Source organism: Sycon ciliatum, chromosome 5 (genome assembly GCF_964019385.1).
Source record: "Sycon ciliatum chromosome 5, ocSycCili1.1, whole genome shotgun sequence".
NCBI classification, from domain to species: Eukaryota; Metazoa; Porifera; class Calcarea; order Leucosolenida; family Sycettidae; genus Sycon; species Sycon ciliatum.
Genome location: NC_088647.1, coordinates 3,232,049 through 3,253,109, shown reverse-complemented (window position 1 = coordinate 3,253,109; position 21,061 = coordinate 3,232,049). Strand labels below are relative to the sequence as shown.

The following is a 21,061-nucleotide window of genomic DNA, read 5'->3' as shown; positions in this document are numbered from 1 at the left end:
ATCCGCGGAAATTATAACATACAAAATGATACAGAGAAAAAGGGGAAAAACTGGGGAAAACAGACAGGTTGCCTACAGATGACACTCCAACTCGAAGACAGCAAGTGTGGCAGAATATGCATGAGGATCATACCTGCTCGACTTGTGGCGATGCCCACGAAGGCATGCCACGGCCGCCTTCACGAGAGCAAAGGACAGCTGGGCTCTGATCAAAGCCACAGAGAAAGGCTCACCATTCTTTTTCTTCTCACTCAGAGTAAGTTACATGGTTTAAATTAATGGACTCTTGATTTCTGATTTTACGTTTTTCATTCGTTTGATTTAATTATACAACGTGAAAAAAACTGTCTTTTAAAAATAATAATTATGCCGTTTATTTTGCCGCGCGCCGAACTACCGAACCCGTTGCCATGGTATGCCGCGCCAAGAAAATGGCGTCACAGACGCCAAAGCGCGTGTACGCTACATAGCTGATCGTAATGTACTGTACTTGTGCATGTGGCACATTTTCATGACTTGTTTGCATGAATTTGAGGCTTTTTGAGGATTATAATGTTTGTTGGCACATCTTTCTGTTCAGCGTTTTTGTCAGCTCCGAAGTCCTCGCATGTTTGTTGTTCCACTCGTTTCGGAGACTAGGAGCAATGAATATTCGGTGTAGCTGACCTCCAGGAAATCTCTTTCTCTCCCCTGCTAACAGCAGCAATGGGACGTGGAAAGAAGCGAGGGGATCACCCTCCTCGACCTGGGTCCACTCCTATGGATGAATTCTTGCAGTCCACTGGCCGATGGCGGAAATTGATAGCCAAGGATGGATCCTGTCTTTTCCGTGCCGTGTCTGAGCAGGTGCGGACATATGATTAATTTTCCCTAGCTCATAACGCCTGGCGTTCAGTGTAGATGAGTGGTTTGGCTCAGTCACTTGATTACAACCAAATTTTCATTATTTTCTTGTATTTCCCTCGATAAAGTCTTATTTTGGAATGTAATAAGCAGTGCAAAGAGAGCATAGCGTCTAAATTCTAAGCACGATGAAATTAGTTGTGCGCGAACACCCACTTTAGCCTAGTTTAGGGTATGGTGAAAATCGCCACGGGTCTAGGAAAGTCTGAAAACTATCGTTTCTAGTTTGGTGCTTCTTGTAGTTCTAGGAATATAATATGTATTATGTTTTGGGGTTAGGTGGCTGATTTTGGGGCAGGTCACTTCTCTTGAAGATGTGTGAGAGAAGTGGGTGTACAGTGTACACTGGTGCTCAGAATACGACGTTTTGTGTTACGCTCACTGGAGTACCTTTAAAATATATTATTATATTTTTGTAATGAATCTGTCGTTCAGAGCCCTATACCGTAAAATTCCGTTAATAAGCCCCGGGCGTATACTTGGGCATGGGCGTTATTTCGGACGCAATCTGCAGAAGATCAATCTATCAGCAACCCACTAGTTTCAGTGAACCACCATTCACACTGAGCGCGGTACGGGTACATCAAACCACAGCTGGAAATTTGGTCGTAACCAAGAATGTAGCAATAAATTACAGACTTGATAGGTAAACCACTTGTCCACTTTACGCCCTGGGCTTATTTCGGGCATGGGCGCTAAAACGGACTTGAAGTGTACACCGTCTAAAACTGGGCTTATTATCGGACATGGGCATTATTTAGGGTGGGCTTATTTACGAAATTTTACGGTATGTTATAGGAGCGTAACTTTCTGAGCAGTTCTCTGCACAAATCTGTCCGAAGTATGCTATAGGTCCATATCTTCCTTTTCTTAATCACAAGTTCCAGCCTGAGCGGAAGTAGGCCGAGCAAAAAAAATCGAGATCCCTAAGGGGAATTGAGCTCAGATGGAGAGCCAAGGATAAAAATCAAAAAGGAAGGACCAAAGGTTTACATGTTATCCGCAGTTGTCCAACACTGACAATTATAAGCAAGGTACCGTAGTGTCTTGTATAAAAGCTTGTCTCATTTAGAAGCCTGCCTCGAATACAAGCCTGGTTTTTCGAGATACACTGTTGGCACACAAGCCTGGTTTTAGTGCTGACGTGCATAGAAATACATGTCTTGTATAGAAGCCTGTCTCATGTAGAAGCCTGCAAAATTTCCCCCAAAAACTCATATAAGCCGCGTCTTTTCTACGCAACTTTAGGGTATTGGTGAGTTTCACCGTGCAGCAGGTTAGCACAATAATGACTGATGTGGTACTGACATTCTTGTTTCTTGGTCTTTGTGCACAGCTTTTCCACAACCAAGCCCGTCACAGGGCCATCAGGCTTCTTTGCGTAGCATACATGCGGTTGAATGCCGAAACCTTCTCATGTGTACGTACCCGATATCCGTCCATTCGAATATGCATGCGTTTCTTTTTTAACTTATCGCATCGACTCTAGATTTTACATGTAGACGTAGCAATATAAAATCTGTGCCACCATTGCATAAAGCGTGTTCAACACTCAGAACGGAACAATGGCACGCTAGGTCAATTTTGGTGACGACCAAGCAATTTGTGTCTTGTGACTCGGAGTTCCGTGCTTGTTGTGGATATGGCAATGGCTTGCTGACTTGTATATCGAGCTGTGCTGGCTATATACTACCCCAGAGTGCACTGGACACTCAACTTCTCAGTTGTATGGGTGGTAGGGGGAAACAATTATACAGAATACTCGAGTACTCGCTGGTTTTTTTTTTCAAAAATAATCGTACTCGGAATAAATCAGAGTACTCGTTCATACATGGTACATGCATTTACCACAGACATCTGCAGTTTCAGAGCAGCAGTTGGCAGATTTTGATGTGCAGAGTCTGTGGTGAGCATTTGTTCACAAGTAGCGAGAGCCCAAATGACCCACCGACCAGTACCCGAGAAAAATGACTGCCACTCGGTTCAATCAGGATTGTATCATGTGATTTTAAGGCCCTTGGTGTGCAGTTTTTAGGAGATGAAGAATACTCAAATATTCGATCTGAGAAAATCAGAGTACTCGAACTCGGGATCTCAGTGCCAACTTTCACCTCTAATGAGTGGATGATTCCAATACTAGGCTAATCATTTTGGTCATGTTTCTGAATCTGTGCATGCCTTCTCCTTGCTCTCTCGCACAGTTTATTGACGAGGCGTTCGATGATTACATGAAGAAAATGGAGTCACCACAGGTGAGTTGTGTTCATGGGTATCAGGAATTGGCCAATTCATGCCCGGACATATTTTTGTGCTGCTCGTTCGGTGCATGTAAATGCGGCACAGGCGTAATTGTCGTTTCATTCAGTGTTCTGGTGCTATGCTGAACTCCGCGTGGCTGAAGACAATTTTTCCAGTTTCTGCGTTTTAAAGTGGTGGTTGTGTCGTCAGCTTCTTGCAAGCACTTGATGTTGTGATTTGGGTCATGATATGTGTTGTCTTTCTCTTTATACTCTGTTCTTCAAGGCTTGGGCAGGTCAACTAGAGATTGAAGCATTGTCCCGTATCTACAAGTAAGTTATACCTGTAGCACTAATATCTTTGTTTGCTTGCCTGTTCAGATCTAATTCGGCTCTGTTTTGGTCTGTCTGCTTTGCTTTTTGTTTTGGTGTGTATGTATGGTGTGTATGCATGGTGTGTGTGTCTCTCTCGTCTCTCTCTCTCGTCTCTCTCTCTCTCGTCTCTCTCTCTCTCTCTCTCTCTCTCTCTCTCTCTCTCTCTCTCTCTCTCTCTCTCTCTCTCTCTCTCTCTCTCTCTCTCTCTCTCTCTCTCTCTCTCTCTCTCTCTCTCTCTCTCTCTCTCTCTCTCTCTCTCTCTCTCTCTCTCTCTGTCGTTTAGCTTAGGAACTAATCAGATAAGGGCAACTGCTACATAGCCTGCAGGCTCGTATGCATGGCTCTATCAAGGATTAGCCATATTATCATCTGTTCTGGCAACCCGTACCTTCAGCTCAGCAGTCCAAAGGAAATAAACTGACGCGATGCTTCACGTTGTGTCAGTGCTTGTCCTGGCTGCTCTGCTGCATTGTGCAGATAGTATGCTGATGCTGTGCGACGCTGTGTGCACATTTGTACAGCGTATACTAGTATTGGTGTGCGTGTATGCGTGCATTCTTGTCTGCGCTGTGTTTTAGGGTGGACTTTGATGTGTTTCAAGACGTCGGTGCAGCTCCCACCCCGATCACCAGCAATGGCTATCCAAAGAAGGTAGGTTGGATTATTTGTTCCGGGGTCTCGCCTTGGGCCCTGGACCTGATTAAAGTCTTGATCTTTTTTCAAGGTTAGGCGTACATGCAGATGGCTGTAGGACTACATAAAGCAGAATGTGTAAACCTCCTTTGTGCCTTTTGTGTGTGATAGTGCTCCACGTTTTTGTGTTGAGCCCTCTCCGCTGGCAGAAGGAAGTTTTCCTCCTTGTAAAGCAGAGTATGTGTTTGAGATCACATCACACAGATCATGCTATTCTTATGAGATCAGGAAAAGTTTGATCTGTGACCACCGAGTGCTCACGTTGACACCACGTATAACTCACATGACGTACAGCGCAAGCATGCCGTTAGTGATCAACCCGTGGTGTACGGAAAACCGGTCCTTATAGCGGGCGGGTGGACGTTTCTACACACACTGATCTTGTGTGTGCGTGTCTACACAGATCATGCTGTGCTTTTCGGACGGTTCTCACTACGACAACGTGTACCCGATCAGCTTCAGACGGACTTCAGGAATGTGTCAGAGTAAGTAGATAGTGCTCTGCTGCTGCAGTGCACACTGCTATGTGTGTACACTATACAGTCAAACCTCTTTGGGATGAACGCTCTTGGCCCATGGTGTTTGTTCCCTATACAGTGGTTACGCAGTGAATTCGCCGTGAATACAAAGGGATTTGCCCTGTGGAGTCATGGATACCAGTTTTTTTCTAAACTTGAAAGCGAAAGTTGGTCTTCTCTGTGTTCTTCTTAACAAGATTCTGCTGGATTGTTACACACTACTCATCTGTTCATGACCTTGTTGTACCTTTGGGCCTGCCTTACAATGGTCACATTGTGCAATGGCATGTGACCGGGTCTAGTTGCTTACGGCAAGTTAACCTGCGCTTGGCAACTAGGGCGCGGTCATCTGGTACAGGACTAGAACAGGATCATGCGGAACACACATGTCCGGCTGACCTGCACTGGGTCTTGAGGAACACACATGTCCGGCTGACCTGCACTGGGTCTTGAGCGTACAGATCATGTTCTTGCTACTCTAGGCCATGAGGTCGAGCAGGCAGAGCAGTGCCGTTTTTGCCATGAGGTCGAGCAGGCAGAGCAGTGCCGTTTTTGCCGCTGCTTACTTTTTCGTTTGAGATTTTGCAAGCTGCATACGTGCACACACGTATTATTTACAGTACTTGTAAAACCTGTCAATGTGACCACTTAGATGTGGCGACCACCTGTCTCAGAAGGCCACTCTAACCAGGACCAAGGGAATAATCATTTCCAGTCTTATGACCCTGGATAAGGAGACTGCCCTTGCATGAGCGGTCGGCTTAGACAGGTCTCACTGTATTTGATTTTCCCGCACAACTGAAAAAGATGAACTCAGGCACCATGATCCCATGTGAACATCACAGATCTGTGTGCTCCATCGCGTTCACGACAGAACTGACTGCTCGCACTGCTCCACATGCTTGCTCTGCGCTAGATCACCCCAGGTGAACACACCCCTAGTGACTTGGGACAGTCCCCAGTGGAATGCGTATATATACAGTGTCAGGTCCTGTACTTTGGATGCATGCTGCGGATGTTTATGTCTATTCCTTTCATTCAAACTCTAGGACATGTTTGATTTGACCGTGTTCTCACCTGCAGCCATTGTATACGACTTGGTGGATCGATCCTCGCAAAAGTCAAGCTCCTCTACTGCACATGGTAAGCAACCTGGAACGAGCTTTGTCCCCTGCACATGTGTGTGTGTGGGGGGGGGGGGGGGGGTTGCGGCAAATAAGGGTTTGATTATCAACTCGGACATAAATAATCTGGGTTGAGGCAATAGTTTAATTAATTAGAGCTATAAAAAAGTATGAATGTCGCCGACATCACCACGCAACAACTTGTCAGAGGTTAGAATGCTTTGTTGGATTTTTTTCCTTTGTTTGTTCACTTGATCACTTCAGCTTCGTATTTCCACTGATGATCGGAGTTAAAAATCAATTCTGCAAACAAACACATTCTAACCTCTAACAAGTTGTCATGTTGCGTGGTGATGTCTGCGGCGTTCGTACTTTTTATAGCTCTAACTCGGAGATAGGGTGTCAATGTTACCACTCAGCTCTGCAATTGTCTCTGGACTCACAGTGACTGTGGTGGGTCCCCAGAGCCGTATTCAGTCTCATCATTGCCTGATGAGTTATTTCTCGTGTCTGTTGTCACTGCGTAACTTCAACAGGTGAATCCGCATGGGCCAGTGGCCGACTCTCATCAGCATCCACACAGCATGAAGATCAGGCCGGCAGAGATTATCGCTATCGTAATCTGGAATTCGAGCAGTGGAAGGCAGAGCGGCAGCGTAAGTTCTCTTTCCCTGTTTGCAGTTAGTATAGCATTCGGCTTGTATGGTAAGCATGGCAGTGCGTTACCTTGCTGGCTTTGTTTGAGTTCTGTGCTGATTGTTGTCTTTCTCTTGCCCTGTCTGTCTCCAGAGCAAACACAGAGTGACCGGAATCTTGCGTCTTCAATGCAGTTCAACAACGGTGACATGTGCATGGTATGATAGTTGTGTGTGTGGGTGTCAGCTTTTTCATGGTAGCCTGCGTGCCTGTCTGTCTGTCTGTCTGGTGGAAGCTTGACTTCCCACACGATGACATACCAGTACAGGCCCAGCTTGAAGATTCAAGCTGGGCCTGTATTCAAGCTGGGCCTGTATTCAAGCTGCATAACTAAAATAGCAAAACCACACAGGCAGAACAAATCTCGAGACGCATACTGTTAATCATGTCATTGTTTTCGACACACTCCTCTCCCTGGTATAATCCATGTTCCCATTGTTATTTCGCATCATTTCTGAAAAAGAGATTGACTTTTAGAAAAGTTAAATTGTATTAGTATGACCGTATCCATTCCGAGTCTTGTATATTGTCTTGTATCTACATGACAAGCGCAGAAAGGCTTTTCCACTTGACCATTCTTCCACCAGAAGATGGTGAAATAAAAACATCCAATTTGCTCTGTCCGCAGCAGCTCCAGATCGTAGTTGCACGCTCTTGGTCATGTTCTCATGGTGCCGTCAAAGAGTCATCCTGCCCACTGCATCAAGAGTGAATAGCTTAGTGTTGTTACACACGTACACGTACCTCAATGCATTGCACACATCACGAGTACTGTGCAATGCTGTTAGGGGCCATCCGTAGATACCGATATTTATTTAGAAACAAGAACTATTTCTCTTCAACCCCTCCCTGAGAAACGAACACATACAAACGGTACATAGTATCGATATTTTTTCTTTTTTTCTGGACGTGCCCACACATACAAATTGTGCATCGATATTTTTCGAGAAACGAACAGGCGCTCAACCCCCTCCCCTCAAAACGACTAGTTTTCGTTTCTAAATACTGTAAATATCTATTCTTGCGGATGGCCCCTAACATGGTTTGTGCAGCAAGGGGGTACGAGCACTGCATGATGTTTGCAGCTCCACGCACACATCCATTCACCTCTCTCTCTTCTTAACTGAGAGATGGTGCACGCTATGTTGTTGCTGTATACATGTCACATGCGCATGGCTAGGATCCTTACTCACCCACACAACCCGGGGACACTATGTTCTCTCAGCTTGCTCACAGCTCTGTGCATATCACTTGGTTTTGTCCATCAGGCCAAAATCGACGGCCAGTGGATGAAAGCGGAGATCAAGCGTATTCAACCGGAGAACGTTTCGGCCACTATTATGGTGAGTGTCTTGTCTATCAGCAGTCATGGAGTCGCATCACGTTAGTATATGTGTGAAGCTCTTGAAGCTGCTGGTTGGCTATGGTGTAACCTTCTCTGCAATATTTTACTTTTCATGACTGGACTGTACACCATGTACGGGTGTCAGTCGCGAACCCTAATCAGCCAGCGTCCCAGCTACACTGCAGTGTGTCTCTCCTGCACGGCTGCAGTTCTACTTCAGCCCTCTCCGCAGAAAATAGATCACTGCGCCGGGCCCAGCTTGTGGTGCATTCTAACATACGATTCCACCATGCCCCTCTATTCTTAACTGTCCTCCGCACTGACTAGCACTTACAAAATTGCTACTTAATCCGCACTGCCAATGAATGGATGGTGTTGTTGGCAACACACTGCGGGTGTCAGTACTGACGAAATGACAGTACTGTCGCAGCAAGGTATTCCTCGGTACTACATGGACCTCATAGACTACCAACTACAGTTTGCTGAGTCTCCTACGATTGAAAATCCGTCCTGCGTGATTGTCCAGCACTGTAGTAAGGAAGTATATTGTGTACACCTGCCTTGATTGCTGCTACTGGATGCATGTCAAGTGGTGGAGCTTTGTCTCACCGATGCGTTGTGTGTGCATGTGTATGTGTGTGTGTACGTGTGTGTACTTTGCATTTGTTACAGGTGTACGTGTTTCAACTGGGAAAGCGGTAAGTTCCTGTGTATGGGAGAGAGGGAGAGACAGAGAGAGACAGAGAGAGACAGAGAGAGAGAGAGAGAGAGAGAGACAGAGAGGGAGAGAGAGAGGGGGAGACAGAGAGAGAGAGAGAGACAGACAGACAGAGAGGGAGAGGGAGAGAGAGGGGGGGGGGAGACAGACAGACAGACAGAGAGAGACAGAGAGAGAGAGAGAGAGAGAGAGAGAGAGAGAGAGAGAGAGAGAGAGAGAGAGAGGGGGGGGGGGGGGGGAGGATTTGTATAACACTGAACATTTGGATTATTATGATGCCATGATACCATGCTAGTGTGTACTGCCAATATTTTAAGTCTCGGTCTGTACGTTTTTAATTTGTTGATGTTTTTTTTCATTCCGTGTGCATGTAGTGAGTGTGTGCCTATGAGTCGGCTCAAGTCCATCAACGCGCAGGACGCAGCCACCACAGCACCACAACAACAGCAACAGTTCTCCTCAGTGGGCACATGTGAGTCTACAAGCCGGGCCTGGTGCTGGAGCAGCTTGCAAGGAAGCGCATGCATGCAGCGCGCGCGCGAGTGTGTGTGTGTGCATGTCCTATAGTGTGTGTGTGTGTGTGTGTGTGTGTGTACATGAAGTAGCAATCGAAAGTCTACCATGTGCATACAGTGCTGTGCTAGATACAGCAGAGGTGGTAGTGGTTTGGCCTGAGCAAGGGCTCCGATGCAGTTACCGTAAGGTCTTGCGTGAAAGCCGCGGCTTGCATGCGCTATAGTAGGATTTCACAGGCTTCTATCTGAGACCTGCTCCTATAGAAGACGCAGTACTAGACCCGTGTGTGCCAACGGTCCACATTGAAGATCAGCCTTGTACAGTATGGAAAGCAGGGTTCTTTATGAGTCACGCTTTTACACAAGATGGTGCGTTGTGAGAAGCAGAAGTGAAGTGACATTTATGGGTGGAGTGCACATTTATGGGTGGAGTGCACATTTATGGGTGAAGTGACATTTATGGGTGGAGTGACATTTATGGGTGGAGTGACATTTATGGGTGGAGTGCACATTGAAGATCAGCCTTGTTACATGTGTATGGAAAACAGGGTTCTTTATGAGGCGGGCGTTTGCACAAGATGGTGTGTTGTGAGAAAAGGATATGAAGTGATAGTTATGGGCAGTATGAATGCACACGAAATGGGTGGCTTTCTGCCACTGCTATTGCTTGGCTGTGCGTGTGCTGTGTGCGCGTGTTTGTTCATCTGACTGACCGTCTTCTTGTCTGTTCATTTGGTTGGGTATTTGTGCAGTCTACAACCAGCTTTCTGACTTTGGGGGAGATCGTTCTTCATCCACTGGCGCAGCTTCATCAGCATCTACTGATAGCACCGGTGCTCAAAGTCTGTCGCCGACACAGGGTAAGCAGAACGCTCTCCATATGTGTGTGTGTGTGTGTGTGTGTGTGTGTGTGTGTGTGTGTGTGTGTGTGTGTGTGTGTTGGTCTTTGGTCTTTGGTCTTCCTTTATGATGATGTGGTTGGAACTTGTGGAGATTGAAGTCTGTTGCTTTCTCAGGCGCTAGTGTAGCATCAACCTTGGTCCTGATATCCGGTTGTCGTTATTTTGTTTCCGTGTGAGTGCGGGTGTGAGTGCGGGTGTGAGTGCGGGTGTGAGTGCGGGTGTGAGTGCGGGTGTGAGTGCGGGTGTGAGTGCGGGTGTGAGTGCGGGTGTGAGTGCGGGTGTGAGTGCGGGTGGTTACAGTACTACAGCACTACAGTACGGTCTGGTGTGCCGAAGAGCAAGTTCAGAGTCGTAGCCTACAATTTTAGGCCCTTCTTATTTTTCATGTAGAACTCTGTATATGGCTGAGCCACTATGTACGTAAGGGTATCCACTATCCAGTGCATGGTGAAATCCTAGCATGTTCGTTCTTCGGCGCATCGTTCTTCAGCGCCCAACCCAGTATTTATTATTGTAACACAGTACACCTTGCTTCTTTGAACTTAAGAATTGAAACTGGCATCGCTGCATGCGATATGGTCTTGTAGGCGACACCTCATAGTGCTGCATACTGTATTGTAATTGCTGCACACTGTTGAGTGCCTTGCTTGATATCATGTCTTGCTGTATTGTAATTGCTGCACACTGTTGAATGCCTTGCTTGATATCATGTCTTGCTGGTTTGCGTAGATTTTGCGGAGTCTCGGCGTCGCAAGCGAGGTGGACGCAATGGCCAGGTTGGTCTGCTCATCTCAACACCAGCCACTAGCTAGTACTTGTAGCTCTTGAGTCACACATACTCAGTATATTCCGACTACTACTGTAGTAGTAGTTCTCGAGTCACATGTAAATTCAGGTCCAGCCTGCTCTTGAGTTACACGTAAATTCCAATCCAGCCTGCTCTTGCCTCAGCTCCCTGCAATGGCTCTGTTCCTGGCCTTGTATAGTTGTATTTGAGCACTATCTTCTGTTTGAGTGTGATCTATTTTTTTCAGGAGATGTAGGGAATGACACACTGCAGTCCTCCTGATTTATCTACTTTACAGTGTTTAGAGCGGTTCGCGTTGAGTGTCTGCAGTGTACGCGCCTCAACTGGGGTGGGTGTACAGGGACACACGGATACTGGAAGTACTGGAAGTAGAGACTAACAGCTTATGCGCCCGTGTTGTGTGTGTTCAGAGTGCTGATGGAGGCGACGTGTGGCCATCGCTTCCCAGCGGCAATGCCAGCAGCGCGACGGCGGATTTGCATTCGCCGACGACAGCAGCGGCGGCAGCAGTGTCGGCAACCTCTTCTGGTGGCTTCACTCAGGCGGTGATGGGTGGTGGCAAGGCGTCGGGTGCTGCGAGCATGTCAGATTTTGTGAATGATCTGTGCACGCTGGCTATGGACTGTGCGGATGCCGACGTGAAGGGTACAACAACCTCCGCCGGCGGCGGCAGTGCCAACATGAAACCCACTAGCGCTGGCACTGCCGCCGGCGTTGCTGTCGCTATGGCAACTAGTGAAACTGGAGTCGGGGAGAGTGTGGCTGGTGGCGGCTCTGTCTCCGCTGGCAAATCGAAAAGTCGACGGCGACGCGATGCTCGCCGCTCGGCTCAGCAGAATTCTAGCTCGTCTGCCGTAGCAGGAACTCCTGATCAAGAACTGGACGCTAGTGTTCGGGTAAGTGATAGCAAGAGTCCATAATCAATACCGTAAAAGTCCGCAAATAAGTACTTACTTAGTTTCGATTTTAGTGGTCACACCCGTACTAACTTTCGAACCTGACTTGTGTGTAGTGGAGAAGTCATTCTTCATGTAGATGTACATGCTACGCGCTGCATGTGCGAACCATACCGGTACTTATTTCGGGCAGTACGTTTATCGGGCTGAACTTGACTTCAACAGAAAGAGTCAAAAAGGATGAAGGGGGTATTTATTTCGTGCAGGTACAGTCGTCCCTCTCTAATCCGGCACTTTATAATCCAGCACCCTCGATAAACCAGCACAATTTTCAGTAGCCAAATGTCCTCTTCATGCACATTGCAGCAGTAGATCAGATTTTTTAATCCAGCACCCTCCCTAATCCAGCAGATTTCCGTGGCACAAATGGTGCCGGATTATAGAGGGACCACAGTACTTATTTACGGACTTTTACACTAGTGTGCAACTCCACGCTCGCCCCGCTAACGGCAGAATTGTTATGACATCAGTCTTTCGCGACCATTTGACCCACTGATGCCATCAAGTGAAGCCAGATATCAAAGTACAAAGAGCGTGTGCATCACAGCTACGGTAGACGAAGCAGAACAACGGGCGGTAGATTTATGTGTCCTGAACCGGATGAACTGACACTGTATTACAAGATGCGCGGGGAAAGCATACATTCTTGATCATACTTCTGCCAGAGATTTGCTCACTTGCCCTTTCAAGGAGTGCTAGCCTACTAGTAGTCATTTCTTGCTCACAATAAGTTATCCTGGCTACGAGTGTGTGAATGCAATGGGAGCACTGCGCTACATGTTGTGAGTTCTTGCCCTTGGTGCGCGCCCTACAGCGAATCCATGTGGAGTTGCACGCTTTTGCGGGTGTGATGTATTCCTTGGTAGTGTGCATGCGTGCCGGAGTTGTGTCACTCCAAGTTCTGGTACAGCCGAGCCCTGGTGTGATGTGTGAAAGGACTAGCAAGAGATGTGTGAAAGGGACTGGCAGGAGATGTGTCGAATGATTAGCAAGATATGTGTCAACAGACTAGCAGTGCTGGGAAGAGTGTTCGCACGTCGACTACGTGTTATTTTTGCGGCTGTGACAGGTACTTCACCACTGTACACCTATCATCTATTAACTCACTCTGCCACAGGGTGGACTTGTTCACTAGCTCAAAGGATTAAACATTGAACAAGCATGGTGCTTGGCTTTATAGATATGGAGATGTGCAGACGGAGAATAGAGTGCATGCTGGCTGTTCGAGAGCATTGCTTTGGCTGGTCACGTGCTAGTACTCTGCCCTGATTAAGACAATTGAGATTGTTGACAAAACACTGTCAGGTTGAGATTAGACAATGGTCCTACCACAGAATACTAGTATCCCATAGCGGACACCTTTCAAGGACGGATGCCTTCACCTTCTGCAAAAAACCCAATCACAATTGTTCTTGATCGATACGCCAAGGTTATAGTGGCTCGTGTAATCAGGGCAACTCCTTGTACGCTGTGTGGGTGTGTTGGATGTTTGTTTGGGTGTTTATTTGTGTGGGTGTGCACACGTGCATGTATGTGTGGGTGTGTGTATAATGTATGTTGCGTGTGTTCCAGGATCAGATGCACCTGGTACAGCTGCAGCAAGATCGTGACAATCAGTTCCCGGAGCTCCCTGTAAGTGCAGGGGACCAACCACTCTGTTTGTCCCGGCTACGAATTCCTCCTCCTCCTTAGTGGTGGTCCATAAATATCAGTCTTTTGTCACAAAACAAAATAGGAGATAAGGCTGACCAATTTCGTTTTTCAGAAAACGTCAGCTTACTTCAAAGTATGTGTATGGAAGTGCAAGCAGTGACGCCCTTGTGACTTTTGTTGTGTGGCCCCTTATTGTCGTATCTTCGCTAGCATTTGTTATGGTTGTTTTGCATGTTAGGAATCACAGTCTATCCTTCACTGGCCTGCAGATACACCGGTGGCAGCAATCATGCCTGAACACTGTTGTCCTGTGCCTGAGCAACTGTATGGGAACACTTGTAGTGTACTGCTCATTGCTCAGTGGCATCCGATAGCTCTGGTCATGTAGGCACCGGGCCCTGTGCTGCCCCAGACCTGCCAACACCGGGCTTTGTGCACTGGTGCAGCTCGGTTACTTGCACGTACTTGACTAGCGCGATCGTTTTTTCATTGACCAGCAGTGTACTTTTCCTGATATGCATCCACACCGGGGTGTTAAACAGCATCTAGGATAAAGATGAGCTGTTGTCCTATGCAATAGAAAGGCTTTCATCTGCTTTCTTCTTTCTTCTTCTGCACTTGCAGGGTGCTGCTGTTTCTTCTCACTCTCAGCCAGCCACCTCCCTCTGGACTGGAGGGGCCCCGTCCGCATTAGTGTCTGGACGTGAAGAAGGAGACTCGACTGGCCGTACGTCGCTGGCAGCAGCTGGAAAGCATTGTTGGGTTTCGTGTGTGTGTGTGTGTCCGTGTGTTCATGGTGTGTGCATGCATGTGTGTGTGTGTGGGGGGGGGGGGGGGGTGTAACAATGTGTGTGCATGAATACATGCCTGGTGCTTGTGTCATCAGCAGCTAGCCTTTACAAGTCAAAGCTGTGAGAATAGAATGATCTGTTACTTGTAGGTTTTGTGGACCGGTGTTACAAGCCATTTTGGCGTGTTGTACCCGAGCTTGTAAAACATCTGAACATTTCGCTTTGTGCTGCGGTGTGCTTGGCGGAAGTGAGATGCTTTGGCAGTCGGTGTGGTGCGGGAGAGAGGTCTTGCCCGCTTGTTCTCTAGTTCTTGTTGTTTGTCCGTTGGTCCTTTGTGTCGGCAAGTCTCTCTCTCGTGATAACCATGTCCAGGTCTGGCTGTCAACCTGAATCCTTCCAATAGTAATGCTGGGGTATATTCTCTGACTGATTGCCCTAGAGAATCTAGGCAAGCAGTTCGTTCCACCCCCGACAGACAATTTTCCATGCTATGCTTGCTATCATTCAGCTTGTTCCAGGCCAGCTGCAGGCACACAACATGTTGACTTGTAATTTGTTGCTGCCATGTTCATTCCGTCCGGCCGTCCAATTGACTTGTGTCTGTTGTTTCGCCTTTGACCTTTTTTGGGTGCGTGCCGTCCACCTGTATTCAGATGACTCTGGCGCCACAGCGGCTGCTACGCATGATGCTGACTTTGGTGAGGCTGCACAGGACGCTTCTCTGTCGGCTGACGTCTCATCATCGGGTACGTCTTGGTTCTAGGTGACTTAAGAGTGGGTCCTGAGCAGCCTGGTTTTCTATCACATGGCTATTAGTGCCCATTCATTCCTGGGCTTCTGGGTGCATGTAACGAGCTGGTCATATTCCTACTGTAGAACTCCGATTATCCGAACGTCAACTATCCGAACGATCGATTATCCGAAATGCCTGTTTGAACGGAATTAAAGGGAGGAAAATGGGTCTTTGCTGATTTTTCCCACCTGGAGCACCATTTGTATTTCAATGGCAGCAGGTTGTGGTCAACAGATATCCCCGTTTCAAGGAGCTGGAGTCTACCTAATTCATGTGGTCCTCAGACTCCAGGAGTGCTGAAAACCAGTGACAAAAGATCTTCATTGATCAGTCAGTAATAATGAGATAGCAGTGTGTATTGTGTCAACATGTATATGTATTGGATAGTGAGCTGCATGTTGACTGCAGGAGAGATTACGCGATGGCGGTGCAAAAGCATACGCTACCAAATCATTGCAATAGAGTGTGGTATGGCAAGAGTGATGTGGGATGTCCGACACTTGATTTTGACGCAATCAGCACGGCTATCTTAATATGTTCAACCCCTCAAATCGCGATATTTTATCACTTGTTTTTAGCACTCCTTGAGTACTTCAAAGGGCATGCGTGGGAGACAATATCTTTGTTGTCTGAGGATAGTCTTAACATGGAACTCTCAGTTCTGACCAAACTGTTCATCGTCCTCTTGCTGTTTGTACCATGCTCTGTGTCTATCCACATTGAGCACTCTGTGGATGACTGACTCGCCTTGTTTTATTCAAAGCCCCACATTTAAGTGAATAATAGCAAGAAGGTATAAGAGAAGAGCTAGAGAGAAAAGGATGACTGACTGGATTCACCTTGTTGTAATTTCTGTGGTATAATGCCGAGGAGGATGAGAAATGATGAAAGCCTGAGGGAGTGTGCCTGTTTTAGATGGGTGTTCGCCCGCTCCCTCATCCAAACATACTCCCCTTCCGAACCCCCCCCCCCCCCTGAAGACGTCTGCGTGCCGAGAGGGGTGTGGATAGTCACCACTCCACGTTACATGCGAATGTTAAGACTGCAGCTGAGTGTGACGTGATGCATGCGGTTTGATTCTGCTCCCGTGCCGTATCATCGTTGGCGGTAACCAAGCATATGTGCCATGCTGTGTGCTTTTCTGTCTGTAGAGGGTGGCAGTATGCACGTGTCCGCCAGTCAATCCTCCACTTCTATAACTACCTCAGCAGCTGCAGTAGATGGAGGAGATGATGATGATGATGATGACGGCAGTGGCGATGATCATGATGATAGTGATGAAGACGAGCCGGAAGGGGATGGTGCTATTGGTGTGGATGCCAGTGACAGCATGCCTTCCATGGCTGGACCTGGTGAGCAACTGTACTCAGCAGAGCAGCAACAGTTTAGTTCGCTAGCCCTACCAAGCCATGGCGCCACCTCCACGGCCGCCGCTGACATCGTTGCTGCTGCTTCGCATCACATGCAGACTGGTACTACGTCAGGAGATTCAACTGCTAGCGCCACTGCTGCTGGTGTGGTTGGTGCAAAAGGCGCTTTGCTCAGTCCAACAACAGCAGCACCTGCTGCTGCAGCCACTCTAGCACTGTCCTCCACTGCTCCTGTGAGTGGTTCTCATCTCGACCAGCCACAACAGCAGCTTGGCCAAGCAGCTCCACTTCAGGAGCAACACTTGGCTAGCCAGCATGCAGCCGTTGCAGCAGCAGCAGCAGCGGTGGCTGCAACAGCGGCTGCAACGACCAGCACGGTGTCTCCACAGGGTGATGCCATGTTCCGGCAGTACTTCATGACAGCGCCTCCTGATCGCCTGGCCTCGCTGATCTGGAATAGCTCTGCGCTGCAGAGTGTACGTCTTCTCGGCTTTCTCCTGCAGCAGGCCGGTGTTGTTATGCCCGACATCCCGCTGACTACACGCGTGCGTCCCTCCACCAAGCCCGACTTGTCAGATCTCCCCAATGGTGAGTTAGCAGTCATGCTTGGAATGCCCATGAATCCGCATTACCAGCTGCTTCTGCTGTATGTGCTGCTGCTGCTGCTACTTGTCTGTGTATGCCGCCGCCGCTACATGTCTCATCTCCCTTTGTCAGCTTGCTGTAGCTTTTTACAGTGTGAGCGTGTGTGTGTGTGGGGGGGGGGGGGGGATAGATCAAGGCTTTGAAGAGCAGTGCAATGTAAACTGTAAAGCAATGCGAGCGGTCAGATTTGCCGTGCTGAACTGTGCAAAGTTCCACCCACCGCATTACCCGCACTGGCTTGCGGTGTAGTGCAGAAGTGCACGCATTCGCTGAGCACCGTATTTTTCTTGCGTGTACACTGGAGTTGCTTCACAGGTAGAAAATCGACGGGAAGGGGGGGGGGCATTAGAGAGGGAAATCTGAATTTAACTGTATGCTAAACGTCATCTCAAGAATACTGCATTCCCTCCATGTTTACCGATTGGGCGAGGGAAAACCCTGGTTGCTAAATTTTCCTGAGTCTATATATGGCTCCATGCCACTGCCAGCAACGGCCTGGGTGCATGATTTATGAGAACAAGCCGCACAGGCTTGTGCGTGCTGTGGAAGTTTGAAGCTGTGCCGCCCACGATTGTTATGACCTGCTCAGACTCCTGCATTATGGGAAGTCAGCCATTTGCAGAGTGTCAAAGCATCCGTTCAATATCGAGCGTGCTGTAGCCGCAGTAGGTTGTGTTGTGGCAGTAGCACATGCCAATGCTTTGATGTGTATGTGTTCCTGTATTGTTCTATGTGTGTGTGTGTGTGCAGACACTGTCCTTGTACAGCACTTGTACAACTTTGGCGTGCAGTTCCAGCTGTTGATGGCGCGTACTGTGCTTCATCAGCAACAGGTCAACACCCAAAAGCGGCAGCAGCCACCGATGCCTGCGCATGCGGACCACGCTCGTGTACCGCGTAACACGCTCGGGATGCAGCAGCAGCAGCAGGTGCTGCAACACTCTCAAGTTCAGCAGCAATTGCAGCAGCAGCCGCGGCAACCACACCTGCGACAACAGCAGCAGCAGCAACAACCACAACAACAACAACCACAACAACAACAACAACAACAACAACAACAGCAGCAGCAGCAACAACAACAGCAGCAGCAACAACTACAGCAGCGGCAGCAACAACAGCAACAGCAGGCACCGCGCATGCCAGCCGGCGTGCAGTTAGCCCCCGCTGTACGATCTGCACGCCCTCAAATGTCACAGCAACAGCAGCAGCAACAGCAGGCTATGCGGCAAGCTCAGCAGCACGCCACTCAGAATGCTGCTAGATTGTCCGCGCAATCACAGGCAGCAGCAGCAGCAGCAGCAGCGGCGGCTGCACATGCTTCTCTTGTTGTTGACAAGCAGCAGCTCCCTCAGCAGCAGCAGCAGATGCAGCAGCAGCTCTCTCAGCAGCAGCAGCAGCAGCTCCCTCCTGGTGTTGTTCGCGGTGGGCCAGCCGCACCTGGAGCTCACTTCACCTCGGTGGCAGGACGAACAGGGACAACAGCAGCAGCAGCAGCCACCAAACGCAGTCCAGCTGCTCTCATTCAGCAGCAACTGGAGGCAGCAGGAATTGATAATATAGTGCCTACCAGCGTTACTACTACCACTGCAGCAGCAGGTTATGGTTATGGCCATGCTGCTGGTGCTGGAAATGCTGTTATCTCAACAGAGTCTAGCGATGTAGATCTCTCCACCAGCTCCTTGGCCAGCACTGAAGCCGCCAATCACATCGCAGCGGCAGCAATGCTAGCTGCCACGGCCGCCGGTAGAGATCAGGGTGAGGTGAATCGCTTGTACCAGCAGCAGCAGCGTCACAACCAGCCTGGTCGACAACACACCACAGTAATCCAGCAGCAGCAGCAGCAGCAAGCTGAGCATGGTGCTGTATCTGCTCACTCTGTCTCTACTAATCATCAAGACATGGCCCAACGGCCACTGTCTCTTGCGTCTAAACCAGCATTGGACAATGCTGCGCAAATGAGCCATTCTGGCAGTCAGGACCCAGCACTACTAGCATCATCGTCAGTTCTGGCACCGGCCGAAATTGCGCAGTTACGGCTGCAACACGAGCAGCAGCAGAGACAGCAGCAGGCTGCCGCTGGCGGTGCAGGTCATCGCTCAGCCATGGCAACTGCGCCGGCTCATCACCAGCAGCAGCAGCAGAAGCAAGCTGCACTGATAGCGCAGCAACAGCAGCGACTTCTTGCCCAGCAGCAGCAACACCAGCTTGTGGCGCAGCACCGGAAGCAAGCAGCACAGCGACAACAGCAACAACAGCAACAATGGGTCAGGCAGCAGGAGCAGCAGCAGCGACTACAGCAGCAACGCCAGCAGCAGCCAGACTTGTCTAGCTACACAACAGGTGTAGCTGCTGAAAGTCAAGTTAGTAGTTCAACCGCTATCCCTACGACTGAAAACTTTGTTCCTGATCCAGTAAGGGGAGATGAGTGTGTGCCGACACTACCAGCAACAGGTGGCACGTCATCAAGTGCTGTTAATATCACAGCACCGGCATCCCACTCCACTGGGTTGTCCGAGCAGAGCAATATCCACTTGCAGTCGGCCCTCGGCGACTTACCTAACCCGGATTCGCTCATGTCCGACTACCCAGTGGCAGCAGCCGGTGGTGCTGCCAGCTCTGTCACCGCCACAACTGCTCCTGCTGCAGCTGCAGCTACGCCCTCCCGGCGCCTGTCATCATCATCATCAGCAGTAGTATCAGCAACAGCAGCAGCAGCAGCAGGAGATGGCAATGGTACATTTGTGAATGGCAGCATGTCAGCAGCACAGGCAGCAGTGGACAGCAGTGCGCATGACAATGGCCGTTTGGAGCAATATAATGATGATGGCGGCGGTGGCCAGGCGATTGCTCATGCAGAAGAAAGCACAACAGCGCTAGATGGGACAGGCGGCAGTGCGGCTGTTACACCCGACACCAGCAGCGGCAGTGGCAGCGGCGGTGTTGTCGGTGATGGTGATGGTGGTGGTGGTGGTAGCAGCAGTCGTGCCAGCTCCACCATGGCTACTACAACAGCCAGTGGCGGTGCAAGTTCACGCCACACGGATAGCGCTGCCACTGCTGGTCTCGGCAAAGGGACATCACAACCTGCCTCTGGACAAGGTCGACAACAAAGTCACCATGTCCATCAGCATCAGCATCACCAGCAACAGCATCACCAGCAACAACAACAGCATTATCACGGTAGTGGTGGAGCTGCTGCTGGCGGTGGTGGCTCTGAATACAATCAGAATCGTCGGCCATCGGACAATCGAAGAGGAGGTCGACGCCGAGGTGGAGGTGGCAATACAGGTGGTGGTGGTGGTGGTGGCGGCGGTGGTGGTGGAGGCGGGGGTAGCCGTGGTGCCAGTCAACCTGGCACACATGCTACTGGATACCGCCAACAGCAGCAGCCGCAGCAACAAGGTCGCACCGCAGGCTACACGCAACAGCCGGTATCAGGCGGGCCCTCGTCATTATCACCATCGTCATCGTCGTCGTCGCCACGTGACTTCCACAGGAAAGCTGGAGGCTCTGCAGCAGCGGGGCGACGTGATCCTGTAGCTAGTGCTGCTGCCGCTACCTCGTTTGGTCTTGGACCGACAGATCATGCATCACCGTCTTCATCATATCATGGCCAGTATCAGCAACGCAACAGTGGCGGCGGCGGCGGTGGTGGTGGTGGTGGCGGCAGCGGTGGTGATCTGCAAGCAGCAGCAGCAGCAGCAGGACAAGTGCGGCCCACTGGTGGTGGGTCTGCGTTTGGTCTCGACAGCTTGGATAGTTTCAACCCGAATGCGACGGAGTTTGTGCCTGCCGCCTCTGGCCGCCGTAGTCGCACAACTGCTCCAAATGCTCCCAGATAGACTACCTTGTTTGGATTTCTTTGCACGTTGCTAATTCAGCGTTTGCTTGATCCCATCCATCCTCCTCCTGCTTTTGGGGGTGCCTTTGGATTGCTGCATGCTGGGGATTCCTTTGGGTTGCTGCATGCTGTCTCTCGTCACTGTAAGTGCCGCCTCCCAGTTCAACTGTGTTCTCTC

General features: G+C 49.4%; 1 protein-coding gene across 1 annotated transcript; it reads left to right on the top strand.

Moving 5' to 3' along the window:
- The first annotated feature begins 535 nt into the window (after positions 1–535).
- On the top strand, positions 536–20,884 carry LOC135816531 (uncharacterized). The gene is made up of 20 exons (XM_065329727.1): positions 536–846; positions 2,240–2,323; positions 3,105–3,155; positions 3,427–3,473; positions 4,094–4,166; positions 4,612–4,693; positions 5,810–5,869; positions 6,387–6,506; positions 6,640–6,704; positions 7,815–7,889; positions 8,564–8,589; positions 8,984–9,081; positions 9,877–9,984; positions 10,756–10,802; positions 11,245–11,730; positions 13,363–13,422; positions 14,068–14,170; positions 14,888–14,980; positions 16,179–16,985; positions 17,793–20,884. Exons 1-20 carry the CDS (start codon positions 706–708, stop codon positions 20,882–20,884), a joined length of 5,718 nt encoding a protein of 1,905 aa, XP_065185799.1. The 5' UTR covers positions 536–705.
- The last annotated feature ends 177 nt before the right edge of the window (positions 20,885–21,061 follow it).

Coding starts and splice junctions, on each gene's coding strand:
- LOC135816531 (XM_065329727.1), top strand. CDS start 706: ATGGGACGTGGAAAGAAGCGAGGGGATCACCCTCCTCGACCTGGGTCC. Junction 3,474..4,093: donor GCATTGTCCCGTATCTACAA/GTAAGTTATACC, acceptor GCTGTGTTTTAG/GGTGGACTTTGATGTGTTTC. Junction 16,986..17,792: donor CTTGTCAGATCTCCCCAATG/GTGAGTTAGCAG, acceptor GTGTGTGTGCAG/ACACTGTCCTTGTACAGCAC.